The sequence below is a fragment of the Notamacropus eugenii genome, chromosome 5 (assembly GCF_028372415.1).
Source record: "Notamacropus eugenii isolate mMacEug1 chromosome 5, mMacEug1.pri_v2, whole genome shotgun sequence".
In the NCBI taxonomy this organism is placed as follows: Eukaryota; Metazoa; Chordata; class Mammalia; order Diprotodontia; family Macropodidae; genus Notamacropus; species Notamacropus eugenii.
This window is the reverse complement of record NC_092876.1, coordinates 209,391,546-209,406,895: the sequence shown is the minus strand read 5'-3', so window position 1 is coordinate 209,406,895 and position 15,350 is coordinate 209,391,546. Positions and strand designations below refer to the sequence as shown.

General features: G+C 38.4%; 1 protein-coding gene and 1 long non-coding RNA gene across 6 annotated transcripts in view; one reads left to right on the top strand and one right to left on the bottom strand.

The window, feature by feature from the left end:
* LOC140505715 (uncharacterized) overlaps nucleotides 1–2,320 on the bottom strand; it is a 55,398-nt gene extending 53,078 nt beyond the window's left edge. The window contains exon 1 of one of the 2 annotated variants that reach the window (XR_011967628.1): nucleotides 1,284–2,320. This is a non-coding gene — a long non-coding RNA (uncharacterized lncRNA). The remainder of the gene's footprint in view (nucleotides 1–1,283) is intronic. The other variant, XR_011967629.1, reaches the window with a different exon arrangement.
* A 275-nt stretch (nucleotides 2,321–2,595) lies between these two features.
* STAM2 (signal transducing adaptor molecule 2) overlaps nucleotides 2,596–15,350 on the top strand; it is a 49,017-nt gene continuing 36,262 nt past the window's right edge. For 2 of the 4 annotated variants that reach the window (XM_072611959.1, XM_072611958.1), the window contains exon 1: nucleotides 2,596–2,726. In XM_072611959.1, the coding sequence (XP_072468060.1) occupies nucleotides 2,687–2,726 (40 nt within the window). In that variant the 5' untranslated portion in view covers nucleotides 2,596–2,686. Of the gene's footprint in view, nucleotides 2,727–2,919; nucleotides 3,027–3,120; nucleotides 3,308–15,350 lie in introns of those variants that run through there. The other 2 variants (XM_072611961.1, XM_072611960.1) reach the window with 2 other exon arrangements.

Below are 15,350 nucleotides of genomic sequence, written 5' to 3'. Positions count from 1 at the left end.
GAAAGGAAGAGGCAGAGCTAGAGTAGAGCTAAGAGAAAATTTGGTCAGAGCAGTCAGAGCCAGGAAGGATGGAGGTAAGCAGGCACCTGGCTAGTGTGAGTGAGAGAGCTTGTTCATGATTTGTTTAAAGGAACTAGTTTGTGGGAAACCTAGCAGGGGGGAGGCTTGGGGATGGTATTGTCCTCTGCATTGTTATTGTGTGTAGATTTTTCTTACTATGATGAATTGGACTTTCTGGTGGTCTAAATAAATGTTTTGGTTCTGTCTTCCATGCGGAGATTCTGTTGTATTTTGTGATTCAGAATTGTGCTGGATATTCATGGCCACTGTAGGTGCTGTGAATATCCCATTGGTGCTATAATCAGAAAAAATTTCACTTTAGCTAGCTCCCCATCTTCCAAATGTATGCTGCACCATTTTTTCCCGTTTCCTCCTTAGTGGTCATGATTTTTCCTTAGTCTGCTCTATCTCTCATTCAAGAGTGGGCAAGGTCCTTTGAATTCAATGGGAGAGCCTACTGGCTTCTGAGGAAAACATACTTCACTTCCCTGAGTTTCTTCTTACCAATCTGACTGCTTCCTCTTAGTTTCCTTTGCTGGATCTTTATCCAGATCATGGCCACTAACTGCGGATATTACCCAGGTCTCTGTCCTGGGTCATTTCCTTCCTTTATACTATTTCTCTTGCAAATCTAATCAGCTTCCATGGATTCAAATATTATCTCTACATAGATGATTCTCTCTCTTTCTTCAGACCTAACCTTTCTAACCTCTGTTCTTACATTTCTTGATTGGCCATTGAACATCTTGAACTGGAGGTCCCACAGCCATCTTAGAGTCGACATGTCCCAAAGGAACCCATTCTCTTCTTTTCCCAAACCTTCCCACATTTTTCTCTTTACTGTCAAGGGTACCACCATTCTCACTACAAGGTGAGAAGGTGTCATTTTCAACTCCTCATTCTCCATCCAGACTGTCACCAACCCCTGCTGATTCTAGCTTCTTCTACATGCCCTCTTCCCTTTTCCCTCACTTCACTGCCACAGCTAGATTATGGCAATAACCTTCTGGGTGGTCTCCCTGCCTAAGTCTAGGGATCTTCCTCAAGCGCAGGTCTCAGCAGACCCCTAACAACCCCGAGGTTCACTATGACCTCCTGGATCAAACGTAAAATGCTGCTGCTCCTGACACAGTTCTCCATCTCCCACATGTCCCTGGTGGTTCCTCGGGCCCCTCCCTCCTCCTTTCTGTCCTTTTTCCTTCAAGTCTCAGCTAAAATCCCACCTTTTATAAGAAGTCTTCCCCGGTGTTCCTTAATACCAACGTCTTCTTTCAGTGATTCCGATTGATCCTGCATCTAGCTTGTTTGTACGTAACTGTGCATGTGGTCTCCCCCAGTATTCCGTGTCTCCCCCAAAAGCTCCTTTGCTTTTCTCTGCATGCCCAGTGCCCGCGTGGCTTCATAAGAAAGCTTTAATCATGAATTCATTGGTCAGCGGCCTCCGACGGTCCCATCCCGGCCGCTGAAAGCGGAGGCAGCTCCAGGGCTTGGGGCCCCATCACCTTCGCTGCCCCTCGAGGTCACCTTCCCAGTGTCTAGACTCGCCCTGCAACATGCCTGCTGGAGCGCCTTTCTCTTTACGGACTGCCACCGAAATCCCCTGCTCGGCGTTTGTTCCTTCTTCTCCCTTTAAATACCAGAACAATCAGCACTCCCCCTCAAAACCTGCCGCAGCCGGCGGAACCTCCCCGCTCAGGGCGTGCGGAGCGCCCAGACAAACAGTCCTGGACTACATTTCCCACAAGCCTTCTCGGCAAGTCCTGGAAGATACACCTCTAGCCTGGAGAAGTTCGATCCCAAACCAGCCGGGTACACCTACCTATCGCTTTTCTCTCGACCCTGCAAATTAAGTGGTATTCCATTATTTCACGGGGGAAGAACCGGAGACTTCAAAATATTAACATATCACACAGTGAGTCAAATGTTAACACCATGATTTGAACCTAGGTCTCATTAGTCCACAGCTCTTCCCACTACATCCATCACGCCGGGAAAACCACGACTGGAGATCACCCCCATTTCCAGAGAACCCAGGGCCTACGGAGGAGGCTGAGTAATAATGAAATGCTGGGCTGTGTTGTTTTATGCGCTTAAGGACTGCTGCTTCCCTGGAAGGTTGCCGGGAAGGCGCAGGACCCTTGTGGAAAAGCCTGGGCACGGGCGCCCCCTGCTGCCACCCATCGGCCTTTGTGCCGGACTCTAGCCAACCTGACGCTCAGCTTCCAGGCTCCTGTCACAACTTCCGGTCCTCGAAGGTCCCTATTCCGGAAGGGGTCCTCGAGATCGGAAGGTGGTTGGAGCTAACGCCTGAAGGCCGCGTGACACTGGAGTTCAGGTAGTTGCCCTCCTTTGGGCCTGCTTAGGGAAAAGGAAGCGGAGAAGAACGCTGACAGCCTCTCTGAGTATAGCCAAGGGAAGGCATAGCTCAGGAGGCTCGGGAGGAGGTCTCGGCCCCTTGGACTCAGGCACGAGCAGGGGCAGCTGCATTTGCGGAAGTGCTGAGGCTGGGCCGGAGGACCGTCCAGGAAGCGGCGGCCGCTGGGTCGAGGAGAGGGGTTAGGAATTGTCGCCGCCGCCACTGCCGCCCTTATCGCGCCTCACCTGGAGCGGACCGGGTTGCGGCAAGATGCCTTTGTTTACGCCTAATCCTTTTGAGCAGGATGTTGGTGAGTTGCCGGGCCAGGCCGTGGGCCACAAGGGCTGTTCCCCCGGAGACGCGGCCGGGGTGAGCAGGGGCGGCGGCGGCGTCTCTTTGGGCCGCTTCTTGGCTGCCCTTCCTCTCCCTGGGGGTGGGGCACTATCCTAGACAACCCCTGGGGGGCCAGCCTGGCCCCCTCGGGCGTGGAGTGGAAGCTCCTCTGCTGCCTTTCCCTGTGCCCTGACCCGGGTCCACAGCAGCGAGAACCACGTTGTCTCTAGAATATCGTGGAGAGGCGACGAAGGAGCAGACCCCTGACCGTCCCAGGGTAGGGGGTCCGTCGGGTCTGGAGACCTTCAGTCTTCTCCGGAGTGTGGGTTTTAATAGAATGCATCTGGGGGGTGGGGGGGGGAACTGGAGCTAGACTGTTCTTACATATTCGTGGAACAGCCAAAAAAAACATGAAGTATTTATCTGGACCTTGAGGAATTCCTGACACGAGACACTTGCTCTCCCAGTCCCCCGATGACTGGGATGCTCTCTCCTCATCTCTGCCCCGGCTTCCTTCAAACCTCTCCTGTAACATCTCGCATTCAGGATCTCCTCAGTGTACGTGTCTTTGGTATCCGAAATTCATCCTCTGTACTGGATCTCGTTCATACGAAGTTTGCACGTCGTCTCTCGAAGGCAGAGCTTGATTTGTTGTTCTTTACTTTCTTTGTGTCCCTGCCGCTTATCACAGTGGCATGTAGTAGGAGCTTAATAAATGCTGGTTGATTGGATGACTAAAAACTACATAATAGAATATCCCCCAAAGTGACTGAAAGCATGCCTGAGCCGCGTAGAATTTCATAATTATGTATTTGTTTTAGTAATTAAGATTTTCTTCTTTGAAAACCAAATAATTGTTTATAGCTCGTCAGAGTCGTGAACGTTTACGCTGCTTGTGAGTTTATTTTGCGGCTCTTTCAAGTTATCTGTTCTCAGCCATTGCAACAATCCTGTGACATAGGTAGGATGTTGCAAATGAGTAAGAGGGGTGTAGAGGTTCAGTGACTCATCCGGTGTCATCCAGCTGGTTTGTGGTTGCAACAGATTTCCTGACCTCAATCAGCCCCTCTTATTAATTAGTTATTAATTAATAATTAAGCCCGCCTTACGGGTGTAATGAAAGGAAAGCCAGATTTAGTCAGAGGACCCCAAATATGGAGTCTGGGGCTTACTACTTTGTGACTTTGGGCAAGTCACTCTTTCTTTCTAGTTCTCTGGGAAAGTTCCTTATTCTTTCTGAGCTTTACTTTCTTCATCTGTAAAGCCGGAGGTGGCCTCTTCCAGTTCTGATCTCTGATCCTACGTGCAAAGCACTGTGACAGCACTTGTGACAGCAGAAATGGAAAAGCAGCACATCCCCTGCCCTCAAGGAACTTTCAAGGGAAATAGGTACACAAAGTGAATCAGAATAGAATGTGGTAAAGCAGGTTGAGATACTAAGAAATCTGAGAAAGATCACTTCATAGAAATGGGGACACCTTTGGTGGACTTTAAAGACTGAGAATAATTTCTCAGGTGGAATTGTGGTAGGAGGAATTTCTGAACAAGGGGAAGAAAATCTACAATATTTGAAAAATGAGAGGAGAGGGCAGGACGAGAGAGATGAGTAATTTGTCTGCCCTTAGGATCTATGAAGTGAAGTAGAATGAGATGGTATCAGAGAATCTAGGTTCTAGTCTCACCTCTGTGCCATCTGTGTGCCCATGGGCATGTCATTAACATCTCTGGGCCTTTTTTTTTCCTTATCAATAAAAGTAAGGAATTGGATTAGAAGGCTTCTGAGTTCAGTAATGTTACAAGACTGGAAAGTTAGAGGAGAATCAGATTTCAAGGAGGGGAAGAGTTGTGAAATATTACACAATCCATAGGCTTTCTTGGTGACTTAGTAGAGAATTGTTTCAGTAGAATGTTGGGGATTGAAGTTTGAGGTAAGAGGTTGTAAAGAAGCTCAGGCAATGAGGGACCTGGGAGATAGTGATTGCTATAGAGCTTAGTTTGAGGAAATGAGATCTAGCAAAAGGTTTCTTGTTAGTTTTTTCAGTCACCAATTTACTAATGCTTTCTGTGTGCCAGACGCTACTAAAAGCTGGGAATACAAAAACAAGAGTCTGTCCTCAAGGAGCTTACAGCCCTTTGGGGGGAGACTGCACACAAAAAAGAACCTGAAAAGCAGGGAGAGAGAGTGGGAAAGTACCCAACTTTGGGGTCATGTTGGAAAAGTCAGAGAAGTCCTTGAGAAATGCAACCTGGTGAGAAATGAGATGATCTGAGCTGAGCTACTTCCTTAAATGGGGGTCAGGAGTTCATGGCCCCACCCTCCAATCAGAGAAGCTGACATGTATCAGGTAGCATACAAGACTCAGGCCCAGGTCAGGGCTGCTAGGTTGTGGCCCTCTAGGTCCTTAAGTGTGGCCCTTTAATAAAAGAATTTGTTCTGTAAAACTTGGACTCAGTCAAAAGGCCACACCCAAGGACCATATGTGGCTTCAAGGCCACAGGTTCCCCACCCCTATCACAAATGCTTTAATTCAAAAAAAGGGGGAAATAATTACTAATATTGCATATTTCTTATCTAAAGCAATTTGAAAATGTTAAAATTATAATGTAAGCTGGTATTATCTAGGAATGGAGATGAGGATATGAAGTTGATTTCCATGGATGGCATCAGTCTAAAAGGAAGGAGGCAGTGTTATCTTCTTAGAGCCCTGTGTGAAATCTTCTGTACCTGGAGAGTAGGATCAGTGTTTAGTAAGATAAATACATGAAGTTCTGTGTGTCCTTACAAGCATAGAAAAAGATTTGTTTTTGTGGTTATCTTGTCCTCTACATTTTTATTAGTACCTAACTGATTTTTATACTCTACTTCATTTTAATTTAAAACAAATAGGCTCAACAAAGCAGTTGAGATTATCTGGCTTTAAGACTTTTTTCTAGTGTCATCGTTTTAAACCACTTCTCTTTAGTTCGGTTGTATACGGTCTCTCATATTTTCAAATCTTCCTTCAGAAAGTCTTCCCAGGTTAAATATATAGTAATTTGGTAAGTTACATACATAGTATACACCTTCATTGCAACATCTGCTTGTTTTTTAAAATAACAGTAAGTACTAAAGATATTCCTATTTTACAAACATAATGTCTTTAAAGTGCTTTGTAAACATGAAAGCACTATAAAATGTCAGCTGTTATTTCCATTATTCTAGACTGCCATGCTTAAGGATTCTGTATGACTGAAGAAAAATAACTTTGTCATACTTAAAATTCCCAGCAGTTCCCTTTTCCCTTGTTTCTTCTCCCTCTCAGTACATCTGTATCTTATTTTCTCTTCCATTTGTTTTCATTGAGTTTTGTTTGTTTTTGCTCTTCAACTTCCATTTCCCTTCCTTTTCTCCATTCACTCCAGCTAGATAAACTTGCTCCTTTTGCTAAGTGTTTGATAATTACTTATATCCTGACCTTAGTCACCAGCTGTCAATATTTTCTCATGTCAGCAAAATTTAGCTCATATTCTATTTGCAATTCAAAAACCTTGTGCCCAAACAACTGGAGGTTTTATAAACCCGATCACAGCATTTCAGAGGGGAGGGAGGTGCCAAATGTAGAATTTATAAGGCATAACCTTTGACCATTGCTCATATTTTTTGTGGACTAATATGTTGATATTCTGGATGGTTCTTGTTTAATTTGAGTGCTTGAAACAGTGTTATTCCAAAATGGTTAATAACAGTTGTGTGCTGAAAATGATTATTTCATGTCTCCCCCTTATCAGAGAAATTAAACATACACAATCTTCCCCCAAACACCCTAAAAAACATACTGATACCCCCAAATTCTTTAATGACTCCCTTAAGATATTTAGTTTATCTTATCTATTTAGAATTTAATAGAGTACAGACAATACTTATATTATTCCAGTTTTGCTATATGTTATATGTAAAAAATACATAAATTTTTTAAAAATATGAGATAGCTTTTCTTTAACAGAGTTTAAATTCAGAGAGTATGCTCTTCTAGCATAGTCAGATTTGGGGGTGGCAAGAGTAGAACAAAGTAGTATAAATAGAAGATCGTAGCATTCTCATTGGGCTAGATGGAGGACGCTTCAGGACTCCTTTCCTACAATAGCGGAACAAGGCCATAAGCATTCTAGGTAGTAAAATAAATAGATTCTGTTAAAGGAGTGCTAGCCATTATGCTTTGTATTATATAATTCAACAGACTGCATTATTCAATGACTGTTAATCCTAACTTTCTTTTACCTCAATATCAAATGATTACACATGCATAAATTATATCATTCCTCATTCTGAGAGATGTATAGCTTCTCCCAGTTTAGGATCTTTACTTATCTCATTTAGTTTGTTTTATTCCCTCCTTTACTTATAAAATTTTAGTGTTTGTTTATTCACATCACTCGTAGGTAATGCCATTTCAATTTCTCTTTTTTTCCTGCTTCCAAATGTTCACTATTTATTGAATGGCCTGCTGTGTGGAAAAACTCCTGTTATGGCCCTAAGTTTAGCATTAGCAATTCCCTTGATTTTCTACGTTCTTTTGCATCTAGTTTCACTTTGTCCACCTAGAATCTCCAGAATCTTCTTTAGAGTACTTAGCAATATTTTCTAGATGAAAGTAACTTGATGTATTTGTGGAGTACTTTGGGAGGATAATTGGATAGTCTTTTTCCTACAGTATTTTTCTGAAAAAACTTCCATCCATAATTTATTTTTCTTTTGCCATTGCGGTGTGGCCTTTAGCCCATGATACCCAACAACAGAAAGGCCCATTAAAATAGGCCTTACTAAGTTTCAGTTACCCTGAAGCATTCCATTGTAGGGTTTAAATGACCATTAGGATAAGTACCACTTCTATTCCTTATAGACACAGTAAAGCAGAATGTGTTAAAAACTGATGAAAAATTATAAGACATTTTATAAAACATTCCCTCCCACCCCTTACCACTTTATGTACCTTTGTAACATAAAATTGAAAGTTCTTGCTTAGAAAAGTCTGTCAGATAATTAAAAAATCTCTAACATGTTTTTTGGGGAACCATTCTTAATATGAATGTTTGAATTAAACTTTTAAATATTTAAATGTATGTGTTTTTAAATTTTTTTTCTAGAAATTTGGTTAGTTACAACTAAAACTTTCAGTAATTATTGAGTTTGAAACAATTTACTTCTCTCATTTACCACAAGATGAGAAGCACTGAACTAGATAACATCTTTTGTTCTTAACTGTGTTTTAATTGTTTCTAGCTGGCTTGGAGAAGGAGTCAGTCTTTTGCGATATTTTGCTTTCTTACAAGTATTATAAAATTCCAATTTATTTTGTGTGGTAGTGGCCTTATTAGGAGAGTTTAAATTATATTGAATAAAATTGTCTTTAAAATAGATATTTAACCTGAGAAGGTTGGTAGTTATTGACAAAAGGGAAGCCTTCATTATCCCTAGAAAATGTTGCCCCTTGGAAATGGTCATCCACTGTTGCTGGGCAACACAAGTCTTTTCTTGTTCAGCAGGTAAAGCCTACTTGCTCTTTGCTCATATTGCATTTGAGTGACTTCATGGCAGAGGCTGTGTGTGTGTGCACATATCCAGAAAGTCTAATCGCTATTGTATTGGTCATTTCATTTTTCTTGCTAATTCCTTGTTCTTATTTGTTTTTATATCATAGTCGTTTCTGGGAGTTTGGAAGAGGGGAGTCTTTCCTACTCTGCCTCTGGATTGGGTGCTCCCTCTTAGCAGAGATAATTATGCAGATATATACTCAAAACAATGCCAACATCTGACAGTGTCTAACATATCCCCCTTTGTGGCAAGCAAGGAGGTATGTTTGCTTATCTGTTTTTGAAACCACCATTGGTTTTTCAGTTATTCAGAGTCTGGCTTCCCTTTAAATACTTTTTCATTTACATTATTCTTTTGGTTCTGCTTATTGCTTATTTCACTCTGTATCCATTCCGAGAAGTCCTTCCATATGTTTCTGAATTTTTCATAGTTGTAATTTATTATCATACAGCAATATTTCCTTGTATTCTAATACTGTGGTTTTTTTCAGCCATTCCACTGTCATTAGGCATCCACTGTATTTCCAGTTATTTGCTACCACAGTGAATGCTGCTGTGAATATTTTGGTATCTCTTAGACTTTTATTTCTGTCTTTGACTTCACTGGGTATATATGTTCAGTAATAGGATTGATGGGTCAAAGGGTGTGATGATGGTTTAGTCACTTTTCTTGAATAATTCTAATTTGATGTCCAGAATAGTTGGAACAGTTTTCAGCTCCTTAGAGTATACTTTTTAAAGGTATAGTTCTTTTAGAAAAAAAAAAAGGTATAGTTTTGCACATTAACTGTGTGAGTAGTTTTCAAACTTTTTTTTCCCTCGTTAGTGGGTGGGCAGGGGGAAGGATTCTCAAATTTCATCTGTCTGGGGAAATCATGTGCCAGAGCTAGGACTTGATCTCAGGTCATGCTTGCTAAGAGGTAAGCCTTGTAGTCACTACTTCTTGATATTTCTCATGACAGTAGTAAATGCATGACAAAATATATTGAATATCTGAGTTTACCTTTTTTGATCGTACAGCTTACTCTTCATAAATATAATTTGTTATAACTACATACAAACATTGGTGTTCAGGTTTATGGGACTGTTTATTCTTTTTAATGGCCTTAGACTGTTCTGCTTTTTTTGAGATTTTTGCATCTTAAAAAACCCAAAACTTTTCTGTCTCCTCCCTTCTATCAGTTTTCACTTCCAAGTCTTTTCCTCCTTCTTCCCCCCCCCCCCCCCCCCCCCCCCCCCCGTACACTATTTTCATTTGGCAAGCTTGTTAGAATTATGTGTAAAAATAAGAGCAAATAGACCTGAGAGGTTACCTAAGGGCAAACTAAATAACTTTGTGAAATCTATTTTGACTGTTTGTGAGCTTTTCTACTTCCTCCATTCCTTCTTTGGTGTATTCTAGATAAACTAAGTATTGCTGTAATTTGGTTTTTCTGTAGTTAGATTTTTATTGCCATGTGTGATCCTGTCATGTTTTAGAATCAATACCATACTGCCTAGTTCTTCATTAAAAATGAAGTATTATGACATAGGGAAGAGGGCCGTCTTTTATCTTTATCTTATTTTTTTATCTTATTAGGTCAGATTCCATGATAATAAATAAGGTCATAGGTTCAGTCATAGAAGAATGTAGAGCTTGAAGGTACCTTAGAGATGGGGTTCTTACCAGGGTCTGTATATTTTGGTTAACTTCATTTTAATATAATGGTTTCCTTTGTAATCTTATGTTTTTTACTTTATGCATGTAAAAACATTCTTCCTAGAAGAGGTTGATAAGTTTCACCCGACTGTCAAAGGGATCCATGACACCAAGAAAAGTTTAAGAACCCCAAGACCACCCCAACCCTTCTTATTTAATAGAAGAGAAAAGGAATGTGATATCAAGAGGTTACAGACTTAGCTAAGTTCATGGTTATTCAGTGAAAGAGCCAGAATTTCTAAGTCCTTTGCACCATGCTACCCCATTGTGTTTCAGTTTTCAGTATTAAGAGAACTTGATTTAATCTTTCTTCAAAAATAGGTATTTTTGTTTGATAGAACCTTAATAATTTTACAATTCAGATTTATGTGTTTAAATGCTGATATATTTCAGTTTTAGAAGGTACTTGTTTTATACTTTTTAAAATAGTTTTTTTTTAATTTCCCCATAGTAAATTTGAAACTATATTAGAAAACTGACTGAATTGCAAATTTTGCTTACTAATTTAACTTGAAATTGAAAAGGTGTCTAGTTATTTGATAGAGAGAAGGGAAGTGACTGATGGGTAGTTATTTTGAAATATTTCTAATTTTTCAGGTTACTTGAAGCATTAAATATTTAAACTATTTAATATAATACAGATATTTATTTTGAGTGTTTTAGATGTAACCTTTGAAGAACTAAGTAATAGTTTCTTAAAATAAACTCTAACTTCCATTTTTAAACTTTTATAATTACATTAACTTTTAAACAAAAATTAGACTTTCCATCAGGTCAGTGTGACAATCTTAAAATACTTCATTATGTAACTTAACTCAGTTTTTTTCCTTCTATTTATTATATTTGCAGATTACAAAAATATATAAACTGTCCTATATTTTTATTTCCAAAATGATTTCTCACTTTAAAGTGAATTGTCAGAACGAAGAAACCATTATTTTTATATCTTTTAATTTAATCCAGGAGAAGTTGCTGGATTACTGCCTACTTCTGATGAAATGACTTTTGCCAATTCTCCAGATATTAGAATCTCAGGAATGAAAAAAATGTCTGAGATGCCATAGGGTTATAGGACTTTAGAACAAAAAGTGAGACCATATGTCATCTAATCAGAATGATATAGTAGAAGGAACACTGCATTTGGAGTCAGAGGTCATAGGCTCAAATCCCAATTTTGTCACTACCTGTGTAACTCCACTTACTTAGGTAAGTCCACTTCTCTGAACCTCAGTTTTGTCATCTTCAAAATGAGAGAGTCGAATTTGATGACTTGAGGTTCTTTCCAGCTCCAAACCTATTACCCTGTGAAGTCAAACTGGACTAGTAGTCTTCTTAATAGCAGTGACAGTATTTAAAGATTTCCAGTGATAGGGAACTTAATAATGCCTTAGCAGGCAGCCCACAGAAAGTTTTTCCTCATATTAATCTGGATTGCCTGTTAGCATGTTTCATAGTTTTCTCCATGGAACCAAATAAAACAAGTCTAATCTTTCTTCAGTATATTTACAAACAGATACCATGTTCTTCCTGTCTTCTTTTCACTGTACTAAACATTTTCACCTCCTTCAACTGAACTGGCACAATTTCAAATCACCTTACTATCATTTCATGCTTCCGGACAGCTTTCGTTCTGTTATTGTTCTTCTAATAATGTGGGAGAATTAATATTATTAGTATAAATATGGTCTAACTAAGGAAAAGTTCTAGAGGTTTTTGATCTCTGTCATTCTGGACAGTTTGTCATTGTTGCTCAGTAATGTCCAACACTTCATGATCCCAAGGACCATAACCAGGCCCTTCCATCCTTCACTATCTCCTGAAATTGGTTCAAGTTTGTGTGTGTTGCTTCTGTAACATTCTTCGTCTCATCTTCTGCTTGTTCCCTTTTTCTTATGCCTTCAGTCTTTCCCAACATCAGGGTCTTTGCCAGTGAGTTCTGTCTTCTCATTATGTGGCCAGAGTATTTAAGTTTCAGCTTTCGTATTTGACATTCCAGTGAATAGTCTGAATTGGGGATTTTAATCTCAGTCATTCTAAAAGATATCTTTCTGTTAAAGCAGCCTCAAATCCAATTAAACTTTTTGGTTGCTTGTGTCAAACTGCTGACTCACAATAAGTTTTCAGTACACTAAAATCTTGAGTTCTAACACAAATTATAGTCTCAGCCACATGTTTTTTATCCTGTACTTAAAATTAAGTATTCCCTTTCATTTGAGATTTAATCTTTCTTTCTAGTCTTATTGGCAACTTTTTGGATCCTGATTCCTCCATCTACTTATTAGCAATCCTTCCAACTTTGTGTATTCTGCAAACTTGTTAAGTACAATAACTTTACTGGTTTACTCAGGTTATTAATAAAAATGTTAATCAACATAGGACTGAGTACAGAAATTTTGTAGTACTAGGTAGAGACCTTCTTACAGGTTGGTGTTTCACAACTTGATCACTACTTCAGGTTGGTCACTTAATTAGTTCTAAACTCATCTCAATTATTATCCAGCTTATAAACTCCGTCTTTTCCACTGCAGCAGATTTTGTCAAATATCTTGCTGAAAACTAGATATTTGATGTCGGTGGTATTTTATTGAAGTACTATCTTGATGTTCTATTAAAAAAAGGGGGCGAAACAAAATTGGAATGGAATGACTTGTTCTGTGTGTGAATATATATATGTGTGTGCATGTTTATTTTATTAATTTTACTTTGACAAAACAAATGCTTTTCAACAGAAACAGACTCTCTCTCAAGTTTATTCCCTGAAATCAGTTAAGTAAACCAACTTAATAACATGGTTAGGGCAGATAGTACACATTGCTTTTTTAGTTTATCAGTCATTAACAAAAAGGAAATATGTTTTAACTTGTAAACATTGTTTATTGTATTTAACCTGAGTTTTATTTATATGACTTGTTTATGCCGGACTCAACATTACACTATAGTATTACTTACCATACTCACTTTTAATTAGAAAATGATATCTGGTATAAATGATATCTGGCATAAATATTTGACTCTCTAAACAATGAAATCATGATTCTTCCCTCCAATTTCCCCTCCTCCTCCCAAAAAGGAAAAAACCTGAAGTCTGAAGATTTTATAATGACCACCAAAGGGAGATTTCACTCTTTGGTGAGCCCAAAAACTGTGCACTTGAAAGTATTTTAGGAGAAAATGTGAATATTATAATTCAGAAACTATTCTTTTATACCATGTCATAATGCCACATTCAACACATATCTCTCTTCATCTTGTCTCATGTTTATAGCAAGATACTGCATCCCTTTGTAAGTGTTCGGAAAGATAATTCCCATAATACTTCAGAACTTCTTGCCAGGAATGGAAGTTAAGTAACCACAGATAACAATAGGCAATCTTTTTTCCCCCATTTTGCAAGTTGTGATAACACGTCCAGCCCTGGGGTTTACTTTGGTTTCCCAGTTTGCTCAGCAAGATGTGTGAGCTTAGTCCCTAGAATGTAGTTTAGCTTAGGTTGGTGAGTAAGTGCTCTGATCTTCCTTGATTAACTTGAATGTAAGTTCCTTGTCAGTCCTTTTTGTTCTTTATTTCTGAGAAACATCATTCTTCTTGGTAGAGGAAAAAAAAATGAATTGAACAGCTCAACCTTTTCTTTATCATTGGCTTTTGCTATCCCATCTACTCCACCGGCATTGTTCCTTTCTCTTTAATTTTCCTCTTTCCCATAACTAAAAATACCGTTTTTGTTGCCCTTAATATTTCTGGCATTTCTCAGTTTATTCTGGGTGTCAGTCTACCTATTATTGTTAAAAAAACTTCAACTTTTGTATTTATATTGTTACTTGCTCTTAATTCCATCTTTTGTATCTATCTTTACAGATCTGAGCTGATTCTTTGAGTTTCCTATTTAGGTGGAGTAAGTTTTATGTGACTTTATTTTCAGTCTCACCACTAGATATTTATAGAAGATTGTCCATGCCTCTTAATTTTATGTTCAAGGTGTCCCAACAATTCTTGGTTCAGTTAAAGCTTAAAACTGCATTAAGACTTTTGAGACACTCTATTATATAAATGAAATCTAGTGCCAAATTTGAACCTTCGTTGAATTTGATCTTACCAATTCAGCTCTGAAGGGGAAAAAAAGATACACATACACAGTGAAAGAAAATAAGCTCTTATAGGAGTTTATTTAAAAAAGAAAATTCTTGAGGATCAATACCTTTAGTTTTAGTCAGAAAGAGCTATGTCTATACCCTTTTTATTTTTAATATTTTAACCCTCCTACATAAATAATATTTTACAGTGATGTATCATTTATTTAGTCATGCATTTAGTATAATGTCATAGATTTAGAACTAGAGGAAAACTTAGAGATCATAGCATCCAACACCCTTATTCTACTGGAATATCATTTATTAGTTGTATACCAAGCAAGTAGAAGAGCCAGGATTTGAACCTAGGTCTTCATTCCAGAGTCAAGCACCCTTTCTGCTACACCATGTCTAACATTATATAGCATTCCTGTGTGGAATGCTGGCACTGAGGTACTTTGTAAGATCTTTGGTTATCTAAGAATAAATTATGTTCAGTAAACTGCTGAGGTCAGCAGGTTACTAATGCACTTAAAAAGATAAGATTTGAAGCAGCAAATGGTTTCTTTCTTTTTTTTTTTTTTGCATAACTCTTAACTTATTAGAAGTCAGTTAAATTGAGTACTCCATTACCTAAGCATTCCAGCTCATTGAATTTGTATAGTCCTAACTTCAGAATTCCATTATTGAATCATTATATCTTTGAACCTTAAAACATTAAATGAAAACTATCTTTATTATTTTTTTTTGTAAAAATGATTATTAAATATAAAAACCTATGTATGTATATCTCTATATAGATAAACACGTCTGTATAAAAATGTCTTAAGATCTGTGCTTTCATTGGTGTGGTACTTCCTTTGATGTCATAGATTACAGTATCTTAACATATTGTTGAGATCCTGTGACCAAAAAGAGTCTTGTCCTTGTTTTTTTTGTTAAACAAAGATAATATTCAGTCCAGACCCTTGGCTGAGTAACACAAATTCTGAGTGAGTAATATAATTCCTAATTAGTAGACTATCACACAATTTTTAAAAAATACATCAAACTTAGCCATTAACAAAATCAAGTAATTGAATCAAATACTACAAAAATTCTTACCAAAACAATAATCTTTTTAGCCATGCTGAAACATTAGTGGCATCGTATTCAAAGATTAACACCAATGACATTTATAGTCTTTTAAGCAGTTTTAGTGGTGAGGTTTTTGATTTGTTTTTGTTGTTCTTAAAGCTAGGGTTTGTTATCGTAGAGAAATTTT